Genomic DNA, 12,146 nt, shown 5'->3' on the forward strand with positions numbered 1-12,146 from the left:
CTGCTGGTTTAAAACGCGCAGTAGTATTAGCCGTATTACAGCAATCAGGATAAAAAGAGACGTTAACTAGGGCCTAGGCTAAATATGAATGGCAGCGTTCCAAATAATCGTCAAGTTATGTTTAATCTTCGATCAATGTGTTTGCAGTTAGGCGTGTAGAGACAAGCTACTCTTTTGAGACTGTCCCTACGTTGTAACGACAGAAAAGCTGTTGCCATGAAGGTTTATGGACGCTAGGTGGCGATCGTTCTCCTCTGTGACAGGAATAGACACCTCTCATCTCAAAGTGGGGAGCACAAATCAGCTCTTTTAACCAGAGCAGACCCAAACAATGGCCTAGACCAGAGGTTCCCAAACAGTTTTTATGTCAAGGACCCAGAGATCAAAGGCTTTAGACCAGAGACGTCCATCTGATTAACGTTTTGTCACAGGAACCCCCATCTGAGAAGGGTTATGTTGTCTGTTTGTACTGTAGGTGGGAGATAAAGGTGGGGGAGTGAAACTTCTTATCAAAATAGTCATTATTTTACATGTTCTCATTGTGCTACAGTTTCTAATGAATAAAGCAATAGTGAAATTAAACTGGTCTTCATTTGGCCATGGACCTTGAGGAACCTTCTCAAGGACCATTAGGGTCCCCTGACTCCACTTTGAGAACCGCTAGCCTAGATCAAAAAACCTATACAAAGATTCTTTCAATTAATTCTTCCTTTACCCATACTTCATCCTTTATTACACAAATGAGGCATGAGTTGGCATTCATTATGAATTCTGTTATGAAGCATTATAGTTGCTCAGGGAAGCCTAAATTTGGTAGCCAGGTGTGGTGGGGGTAGAGTTGGGATACTAGGAGTTATGCTGATCCTTCTAGAGGTGTCACGGACCTAATTAAACATCTGTTGATGAGAAGTGCCCATTTGACAACACCAATGACATACCCGCTCTCACCCACCCCTCCTTTTCCTCTAACATCCAAAGCCAGATTTCTACATAGGCGCTCACCATAGTTTAATATAGCACAAGGGCGTTATATCAGATGCTGTGTATTGGTAAATAAGCATTCCCAGCTGACAGATTTGACAAAATGTGTAAACGACCTCTCTCATGTCCTCCACTATTAGGACAGAGAATTGAGAATTTTTGGGATATACTGTATAGCAGACACCTACATGGGCCTACAGTATTTTAGATGACAGGCATTTGTTCAACAGGTGAAATTCTATTTCATAATTTCTGATCGCCACATAATCCATCCTCAGATTCTGTTTCTACTCTACTTAAAAAAGCGTGTACATCTTCATTACATTTCAAATAAAATGTGGCAATTGACGGCCCAACAAATACAAATGTACAATAAATGATCATATAATTTAAAAATCTTTATTTTTTTCTTTGTCATTAACACAACAACATCAAAGATCCCATCTGCAGAACAGAATCACAGTGTAGTACTATAAGTGCAAAGAAATAATGCAAAAATAAAAAAAAAGTCTTTGATCAGCTCAACTACCCATCAAATGGAAAGACATTGCAAACAAAATCTTTTTGAACAATTAAAAAAATGTGCAATGCAATATTTGTCAGAGCAGTATAAGCAAATGAACTTTGCTACAAATGGGTTCTCCTTAAAATCAAATAGATTAGAAAAGATCAGTGTCAGCGTCTAAATTCTTGTTTGATTTAAGAACATAAGTTTTATTTCAAATCCAAGTGCCACACCTCTTGTGAAAGGAAACAATACAATTCCTGCAACGCACTTCAATATTGTAAATTGGTCTCCAAGACTGCATTGTTTGTTTTCCCTTGAATCAACTATAAAGCCCTAGGATCACAGCAGGATGCAGAACAAACTACGAACCTTGACACGCCATCTGACATGTTTCACAATCATGTTACCAAACCTGGTAGAGTGAGTTTTCTGAAAGCTGTGTAGCACCAAGATCACATTCCACTAAAGTCACAGCCCAGAGCCACACTGAAGACCTAAAATATAATTGCATAGGCATTCATACGGAATACAGATTTATATACACATGTAATGATACTGCTTCGCTCAGAACTTCTATCCTGTTACTGAAAATGTTACTTGTAAAGCAGCAGTTGTGTTATTTGACTGATTGCGGATTACATGTCATAAGACAGTTGATAAAGAAGTGAACGGAAAAGGAATGTATCAATAATTCTTTTGTTACACCTAGCAATGTACCCCAAGTGAGAACTCTATAAATGCATTAAAAAAAGCTTAACTTTCACTGGAGTAAAACCATTATCTCAATGCTACAAAGCTATCAGCTTTCAGGAAACACACTCTCCTTATTTAGCCGGTCTTCACTACCTCAAGTGTCTGCAACATGAATTATCTTTTGCATAACGACCCTATAGAACATTTGACTATGTGGCTTGTGAATGCATTATGCACAGAGATCACTGCGGTAGATTGTTTATCTCTTCTAGTGAATAACATCACAGATATTTTTACTTACTGTTTCTAATCTTTTTTTGGTTTCGCTTCTTCTGCTATAGCACAGTGCAGCTCTTGTTCCACATTGCAGCCATCCAGTAGAGAAGCAAGATAAGAAAGCAAGATGTGAGAAGAACTCCCTTTCCAGCAGTACGTAAGCCAGTCTCATATGAGGATACGCCATGTGGGATACTGCTGAAAGTAAATACTTGTCCTCTTCAGCAACTGTATTTCTGACCAGTTATTGTATTCAATGTGTGCCAACTGTATGGCATCAACTGGGCCACAGACCATTTGCATTTCCTTACAGCGCCTGTGTTTCTGGGTGCATTAGCTGCTGCACCACCAAGTCTATATTAATGATGGGGTTGAAGTAGAGAGCCCAGTAGAACAGGCAGTTGCACACAAACTGAGGGACAAAAGGCCACAGGAGGGCAAAGGCAAACCCCTGAGATAATATCTTCCACATGTGGCTCCACATCCTGCTTGGCAGTGTCCTAGGGAAAGTGGGAGTTATAGGTTAGTGTATGTGATTGTGTGTGTGTTTGTGTCACAAAGTAGAAAGCTTTTTTTCCCCCCAGTGTGTGTACCTGATCCTGGCCCTTGTCCAGAGCCTCCACAGAGCGCAGCCTTCCAGCACGGACAGCAGCATGGCATTAACAATGATGAAGCGAGATGTCCAGTAGTGGACCGCTAGCCAATCCCAAGCAAACTCTGCAATCAGCTGGTATGGAAGCAGGAGGTACTTCACTAGAAACTCCGCCCACTGCCGCCAGCTGGGTTCCATCTGGCAAAAAGAGCATAGAAAACAAGAGAAAACAACTGTGAAATGAATGAAACAAAGGAATGTGGCACTTTCAACCATTAGAATAGATATTAATGCAAGTAAGACTACAACAGAACTTATTGTTATAGTGAGATCCAATATCTTTCTCCCATACAACATAAAGCTGCAACCTCACTGGGTATGCACAGTAATAATCCCATTTTTATCCAATTAGTCTGAGTAATGTCACATCTTGGTCTGACTCCATTCAGTTTTTTAAATATGTGCATGAGTCAAAAAGGGCACAGAGGAAGTTGGACGCAACTGGACGCAGCAGAAAAAATAAATAAATGACAAAATCCCCATATTTTGGAACATCTCCGAACCCCTTTTCATACTGAACCAAATGAAAGAAATCAACCGCCTTAAGATGGGCTTCAACACTGAAATGGTGAAAGTAGACCTCAATCTCTGTCACCAAAGAGCACCAGTGGAAGATACCAGAGACACCCAAGTAGTGCTCCTCTTCTCCTTCTGTTCACTTTGGTGAAATGATGTTCTATAAGTGCATCAATGCCCACAACATTGAATACCAAAAAAATCTGACAAAATGTTCAGACATTTTGTGTGGGATACGGAGATGGCTCTGGGCTGGATCTATGGGAAACATATTACTTCAAACCATTAACGCTTCAATCGCACTCTCACCTTAATCTGATTATTTACAGTAACCAGGGTATTACGTGCATGTAAATGTACCCACTGCTTTAGCCTTTACTCCAACTTTACTATACCATATTAGCTGGCCTTTAAGATGACAATTTGTTTGGTTGTGGAAAATGGCACCTGTGTGTCGCGGAGGAAGCTGTTCTCCAGTGATTGGTCAGTGTGTGTGATGGCGGGACAGCAGGTGTGCAGGAAGGGCAGGAAGGTTTCCGAATAGTCAAATAGATACAGGTAGAAGAGTGTGAGACGAGGGGAGCTCTTCAGTGCATACAGCAAGAACAGAGCCTTCCCTGCATTAACCGCCTGGCAGAAAGGGAGAGAAACACAAAATTAGAAGACAATCATTTGGTTGTGCGCGTTGAAAATATGACAAACATTTTGGTTGGAAAACCAGTCCATAAAATCTTAATTATGGAATCTTTTCTCAAATGAAGGGACTGTTGTATAACACTAACACACAGCATCTACTCCTGCATGCCATTGCAAACCACACTGGAATTACTTTGACCCATACTAAAGCACCCAACTGGAAGTGAAGCCAGGCAGTCTACTCAAAAGGTGCTCAGAGGTACAGTATATGAAATAGGTCAGCAAGGTCTCTTTGATATTGTTATGAATCTGCTTGGTGTGCAGTCCTGCTGATCATGACAGCTTGTCATACTCATTTGCATCTTTGCCAAATGTTGGAATTGTTCCAAAGACTTGTGATAGTTCTCTGGTCTCTTTATGAAACATAACTCATCACATTATTGTTGTTTCCCCAGATAAGTTATTTTACCATCACTCACTGTCAGATGATGTAAACTGTAACATTTTATCATATCATCATACAACTTCCTGGATATTATTTTCATAATGTCTACTCATTGAGAGGTGTGAGGGTGAATTATACTGATTTTGGATACATATTTGCAAACCAAACAATTTTAAAATTCAGTACACTAAAAAAGGCTAAAGATCAATAGGTTCTACATGGTATAATAGGAGTATTGGGGCAGAGCAATTCGACTGTTTACCTTGTACTCCCAGAGGTTCTGGGGTGGTTTGACTCCCAAGGCTTTAACTCTGTCTAGCTCAGCCAGAACAGCTCGTCTGTGAGCCTGATTTTCAATGTTGTAGGGAGGCTTGGACAACTCTTCGTCACCCAGCATCAACAGTAACCTAAGGAGATCAAACCAAAATAGCATATGGCATGACCATAACGGAACCATGACCTGAAACTTAAACTTGTGTTTCGCTCTAAAAAGTGAAACAGAAACATGTTAATTGCTAATGTTAGATAAGTGAAACTATGTTTGGTCTCAGTTCAGTTTCCATCTGTATGATGAAGGAAGGATGTATGGGAATGTACCTGCATTTCAAAAGCACGACAAGGAAAAAAAAATTAAAAACAAAAAAAAACCCCATAAAATTGTATTTGCTTTCAAATTCAGTCTAATTTATCCTTACCGTCCATTCACGTTCTCCTGCTGGAAGGGTTCTCTGTAGAGCTGGGCCCAGGGCCCCAAGTGTTCCAGCCAGGACACGACTTCCTCCGGCGTCCAGCGAGACACAGGCTTACTGATCAGCAGGTCATGCTGCTCCGCCTCACCACCGCTCCAGTGATACACCAGCAGCATCACCTGGCAACACACACAAACATGGACAAGAAAGGTATCATGAGCCCCGGTTTCACTTAGATATGACTTCACTTGGATATGACTTTTGTCAAACGATCACACCAGGATGCATTACATGACAAATGCTGCTGATCTTCAAGATTAGGAGATGAACAGGCTTGCATTGTGATTAGAATTTTTCATAGTCAGGACCAGGGCCAGCCTTCCAACACTTCCACACAGTGGCGAACTTTAAGTATGTGATCAGCTCAGGGTGAGCCATCAAGCGACCAGTTAGGTTACCCACAATTTCCATGCATGTAATGTGATATATAAAATTGCATAATTGCAATTATGTTGTTGTGTTGAAAGGGCGTGCTTTTTGGGTTTGACTGCTTGAGATTTCCTTTGCCCTGTTGGATTGTATCAGAGAACAGTGCTCCCTGTAAACTGAAAGCTACATAAATCTTCAGTGAAGTAATTGAGGAAATTTTGATCAGAATCGATCGGCATGATGGCTAAAACTAGGCCAAGGCCGAAAATACCCAGAATTATCCTTTAATGACCTGAACATTTTACTAATAATGTCCATCCCTAAACACAAAAACAGAGAATAAGACAGGCAGCACAGCATTAAACAGTGATAAATATCATAATATCATAATAGTGGTTCTACTGCTTCTGCTATTTGTGACCCCAGCAATCAATTGCTACCTACAGTATGTGCTCTTTCTAAAAACCTGTTGAGATGAAATGCAAATTCAGGATGAGTGTCAGGCCATGACATTGAGACAAAATGCTGTAATCTATTTACATACTCATGCAAACAGTAGCGCACACACACATTTCACTGCCACGCAGCAAGACACACAGAGACGTTGCTCCCGACTGCCACATGGACAAAATCAACAGTCTACATGACATGTACAACCGATCTCTTCATCCACTGTTGCAGCACCCTCAAATGTTACAGACTACTGTTGTTAAAAACCCAAGAGTTTTACTGAAATCCGTTCCAACCTCATAAACATTTTAACGTAAATGTCAAACTATTTTAAATGTTATCATCAGTATAAACAGTAGAGCATAGATGTGCTACATTAGCTAATACTTTTTACATTTGCTGTAATTTCCCCCAAAGGGACATTTGAAAGTATTACTGAGAGGAGGGATGGGGCACTGGAACTACAAAAATTGTCTTTAGTGGGACATTATGTATTACAGACTAGCATTCATTGATTAGGGATGCACCAATTGCAGAATAAGAATGTACCAGTTTGATACTGAGGATCAGCATCAGTGTCTGATATTGGTCTCAAACCCTAGATTAGATGTCAGAAAATATGAATGTTATTTACTTAACCAATTATGTAAATTGATTAGAAGTTCAACAATCCTTACTTTAATTGTGGTTACTAAGAGTAAACTGGAATTACATTTTACATTGTAGGCATTTAACCAGCGCTCTTATCCAGAACAACTTACAATGAGTGCAACAGGTTTTTCAGAACCAGTGGTTCTGTATATCTACCACAGTGCTTCACAACATGTTTTCTATCTTCAAATTGCATAAAAAATATCACAATCACAAATTGTTTTGACAATTTGAAAATTTTCACAGGTCAATTTTGCACAATCTTTACAGAGAGCACGTATGTGAGGACACTGGCAATACAGATGCAGCTTCAAATTCTGTGTAAAGATGATAATCTAGCAAAAAGGAAGGAAGTCCCTATTAAAAGTACCCTTCAAAATCTGGAAAATCTTCTGTTTTGGTAAAGCTCAAAAATTGCAGGTGCAATTTCCATGGTAACCATATTGCAATGGCAATGGGACCCGATATAAAATGTATTAGCAAGAAAGGTAGCTAGGTACCATAGCATCAATTTCTTCAATTTTGGCAAAAAAACCCAAAACATTTTAAATAATTTTGCTGCACAAGATAACGTGCCAAAAGTCAAGGGTGATTATGTTTTATTGCCACTGTATACTTACAGCCACACATGTGAGTGCAGTGAGGACTCCAGAGAAGAAGAAGCCTGCTCCTTTGTGCTGGTTGGTCCTGGATCTACCTATGGTGTCCCCATACCTAAAAATATATAGATACAGTATATTATCTAAGCCAGACACTTTGCTTCAGAGGACATCAGGATTACGATATTAACATAGATAAGACATCTGTACATATCACAAATGACTGATGAGTTCAACTAGATAAAATCACCGTCTACTTACACTAAGCTGACACCCTCTTTCAAAGCGCTTACATTTCAATATACCTAGCAGATAGCAAAACAACTTATATCATATACTCTACCTCTGGAATGCCAGCAAGCTACGGGAGATTTTGGGGTTAGCCTGGATCTCTGCTCTCCTCCGTTGCACTACGTCACTGAACAGCTTGTCTGCTGCATCCCTAGGAAGAAGAGAGATAAGTAAGTACATGGAATTTGTGGATGAAAGAGTATTTTAAAAAGGAAATGGAAGAGAAATAAAGGGATATTTTGAGATCTTGGTGTTTCAGACAGTACCACAATGTGAGGCCTAAGTGCGCAAACTGTAATGGTTTGTGTTGAATTTGATCTGCTTGTCTATGTCAACCTTCAGCCAGCCTGAGAGCGCTTTCGCACCTGCTGTTGGGAGCAGTTGAATCGAACTCTGGAGCGTTTACCTCCTTGGTGCAGTTTGTTTGGGTAGGTGAGAAAAAATATTCTGCTGAGTATAATTTTTACTGGCCAAAAAAAATTAACATACAGTTTTCATAGAAATATGTCACCCTGTGATGGAAGACGATTAGGGCCACGTGAAAAATGTACTTGAGTATCAGATTAATCTTAAAGAATTGTGAGTTTAAAGACAGAATTCTGAGGAAAATGTCTGAATTCTGAATTCAATGTCAGAATTCGGAGATTATCAAAACTCAAATATGTTTCATGTGGCCGTAATCCTCTTTCACACCCTACCTATTTTCAATGCCGTTTCATGTATTCATATATGTATGTTTCAAGTTCTGCATGTTCATTTAAAACTTGCTCACTCCCTTATACAATGGATCAAGTTTGTAATCATGAAGTGAAAGAGAACTCAGTATAATCAAGGCATTTAAATGTCATCACCAGCTAGTGAGCCAGGTGACCCTTACTGATTTATCCACCAAAGACACATTTTACTGGCATTTGGAGCGTGGTGGGTGGTAATTTCCAACCCTGATCATTGCCATCAGTGTGATTGTAATACAGGGCTGCATGATTTTCGGTGTGTAAATCCCTTAGGTAGGTTTGTTTTTCCTTTTACCCACTAAATTCCTGACCAATGAACGGAGGACATTTGCAAGCACATGGCTTTTGTTTACAAACTGTAGTCCACTTGGTTTGGAGCAGTGTAAAAGCAAATCAGACCAATTGAAAAAGTAAACAATGTATCACAGTCATACTGGGTCAGACTAAGCAAACAGACTATTACATGAGAAAGCACCCTTATGTTGTTCAGAGGAATTGTTGAATAGTGCACAAGCACATTTAAATAAGATAATTTGTATAGGTAATGGACTGGTGTTTGTATAATCCATGTTTGAAAGCCGTTAGAGGTAGATTGACTGGAATTTCCATAAAATAGCATGTCTGATGCCATGAGATAAAAGTGCTTCAAGTCTTTTGGCTCTGTGATACACATTGTATCAAGTGTGGTGCCATACATCATTTCACAGAAGACCACATGTGAATATCTTTGTCTCACAGGGTGGGGCCGATTGACAAAATCTAGTCCAAACAACCTGGATATAAGCTCATGCAAACCAGAGAGCTTTTTCATAATCTCCTGCTTCATACCTGAGCCACCATAGGCTTCAAAAATTCAACATAAGGACAGAAATAACAGACACACACATAAGGAGTCATTTGGGGGATGATTTAGCTCCTTATTAAACAACTTATTTTGGTACCATTGGTACCATTTATACAACAACCCTATTTTGGTAGCAGCAAGGATGCTTCCACTGGAGGTGTACCATTTGACCACACCTGTCACAAGCACCAACTTTCTCAGAGGCCGTCAGCCGGCCTGTAGGTGAGTGAAACATAGTCGTACATCGTCAAAAATCAAACATTTATCTGTTGAAATGACCTGGTTGCGTATAGCATACCTCAGCATTATGTTGACTTTAGGGAAGCCCTCCCACTTCTCCCGGCACTCGGGGCACTCATTCTTGTGCGAAGACTCCCACCACAGAGCCAGACAATGGCGGCAGAAGTTATGCCCGCAGTTTAAAGTGGTGGGGTTCACCAGGATGTCATAGCAACAGTGACATGAGAACTCGTGTTCTGAGATGCTGCTGCTGCTGGCAGGGAACAGGGGGGATTCAGTTGAGTGAGGAGGGTCATCCATCAGCACTCCAAGACCACCACCCAATGAATCCCTCTCCATCTGTAGATGGTGTAGCATTTCAAGTCTGAAAGACAAGATAAACAAGGTCACAGAGAAGAAACAGAAACGGAAAGTGATGCAAGAGTGATTAGGTAAAAGATGATCACAGGCTCTAAAAGCTCCTCATAGACAAACTGCACATGTGAATTTGTTTAATAATGAACTTGGTTTTATTGTTAATCGGCTCTGGACAGCAGAAAGTAACTTAAAGTTTTAAGGGTGGTGAATAGACCATCTTAGTACCGAAGGCATACGTTTACCTGCATCTTATATCTTATATTTGGTCGAAAGGGTTTGTATACCAGTGCTACTATGGAAGAGACGGGTCAATAAAACACGATAAATGAGTGCTGTGAACACAAAGAAAAGCAAAAGACGACCTGGTCGGCACTAAACCATAGGACAGTACGTAAGAAGTAACGTTAGTTTAAACAAAAACAATCGCAGGTGCCACATCTTGATCTGCATGTTAGCTTCCCTATCACTGGCTAGCTAACGTTAGTCATTAGCAACTAGCTAGCTAGCTGAGTTTCGTGCAACAGCAACATTTACAGGTCTTATATGAAGCAAGAAGAATAGTTGTCAATAATAACGTAGATGCCAAAATTGACCCTCTTTAGCTTGAAGCTGGATATGCTAGCTAACGATTAGCCTTGCTAAATTAGTAACATATCTGCTAGCCAACGTCATTCGACTAACCAACTCCCCCTTCCCTTTCCCACCTTATCTTGCCTCAGGAATGGCCTTTGTGAAGATGACCAACTGGAAGATCACATCACATACCTGGCGAACTACGTCTGCTTATCGTTAAATTAACTTAAAACGCTCTGTTTGCGGTAATGGAAAAATAATCTGCCCGACATAGCTCCGCTTTGGAAAGCCCCACGCACGCACACATGCACGTCTGTCTGTCATGCGGGTAGCAAATAACACTCCTCATTGGTCGGACACTCACCTATCAAAGTGGGTATGCCATTCTGGAGAACCGAGAGGACAAGGTGGAAATAGTTCTTCGTCTTCAAAGATGTAGAAAAGCCTAAGGCACGACTTCGAAATGAGAGATTTCAACCTTGTTGCTGTTAAAACCCCCTCCAGTTCAAAGTTCAAATCACCTCCTGTCAGTAAGCCTCGCTTCTGGCTCGAGGTTTAGCTCATAATTCCTCATCACGATAATAAAACAGTAACTATTCAATTACATGTTGGTATACACTAAAAAGTTGCAGTGTTTTCTCCAATGGCCCTGAATTACTGACAGCTGTGTTATAGCAGTAGCTGTAGTATCTTATAAGCAGGGGCGTGTGCAGACTCCTGACAGGGGCGGGGGAAAAAATTATCTAAAAGGGCAACTTCTGGACTGTCCCAGTGGTGGTTCAGTTGACTACACTACCAAGTAAATGAATGTCTTGGTTCCAAAACTGACCTGGAATCTTTGTTGCTTGTGACATCCCCTTTACCCTCATCTTTTCTCTATCTTTTCACTGTTAACTGTCTAATGAAGCAGGAATGCCATAAAAATAATCTTTAAAGAGGACTTCCCCAGATGGGAGGTCTGGGAGTAAACTCTCTTCAGGGAGACATTTTTTAAAGTCTGCTTGTAATAACTAATTTCTAGTGAGTTTTGTACAGTGGCATGTACCATTTCAAGAGAGAAAATGCAATATATCTGCATTCTGACCTCTCACCGAAATTAGTATGTAATCCAATCTAAAATTACACATATAAAATGAAATGCAATATGAAATTGAACGTTTAAATACCAAATAGGAAGTAGTTTCTTTGTTTAGCAAGATAGTTTCCATTTCCATTTTCCAGAAACTAGAAAAGATACATTTACATACAAGATAAGAAAGCACTCATTCACTGTAAGTACTTCTAGATTATGTCCCTATAGCTGTGTTGGTATTCATTAATTGAAATTTCCACTTTCATCGACAGGTTGGACTATTCTATCAGTAAATGAATGCATAAATGCATATAAGTCACACGTGTAATCTTGACCTACATAAATACCCCACCTGTAGACATATTGAAGTAGGATGTACTTTAGAGTGTATCTAAAGTTGTCAGTGGTTCTAGTTCCTTCTGTCTCATGGAAGGCGTGCTAATCAGTGAAATCACCTGGTTCATCCTAATTTTAAGAGTAGGCAGTGGCACTGGTGGCTGGTGCTAATTT

The 12,146-nt window shown here is 40.1% G+C and overlaps 1 protein-coding gene across 2 annotated transcripts; it reads right to left on the minus strand.

The window, feature by feature from the left end:
• Positions 1 to 1,417: 1,417 nt before the first annotated feature.
• Positions 1,418 to 10,872, minus strand: LOC139933579 (bifunctional apoptosis regulator-like). Of its 2 annotated transcripts, none has more exons than XM_071927703.1 (9): positions 10,757 to 10,872; positions 9,693 to 9,998; positions 7,869 to 7,967; positions 7,547 to 7,640; positions 5,403 to 5,575; positions 4,970 to 5,114; positions 4,074 to 4,256; positions 3,052 to 3,248; positions 1,418 to 2,958 (listed from the first exon to the last, which is right to left on the minus strand). In XM_071927703.1, the coding sequence occupies exons 2-9, from the start codon at positions 9,989 to 9,991 to the stop codon at positions 2,766 to 2,768; spliced, it is 1,383 nt and encodes a 460-aa protein (XP_071783804.1). In that variant the 5' UTR covers positions 9,992 to 9,998; positions 10,757 to 10,872; the 3' UTR covers positions 1,418 to 2,765. The 2 variants fall into 2 exon arrangements, with proteins under 2 accessions (XP_071783804.1, XP_078138920.1); XM_078282794.1 differs by having other exon boundaries at positions 10,696 to 10,850.
• Positions 10,873 to 12,146: the final 1,274 nt, after the last annotated feature.

Source organism: Centroberyx gerrardi, chromosome 3, assembly GCF_048128805.1.
Source record: "Centroberyx gerrardi isolate f3 chromosome 3, fCenGer3.hap1.cur.20231027, whole genome shotgun sequence".
NCBI lineage: Eukaryota > Metazoa > Chordata > Actinopteri > Beryciformes > Berycidae > Centroberyx > Centroberyx gerrardi.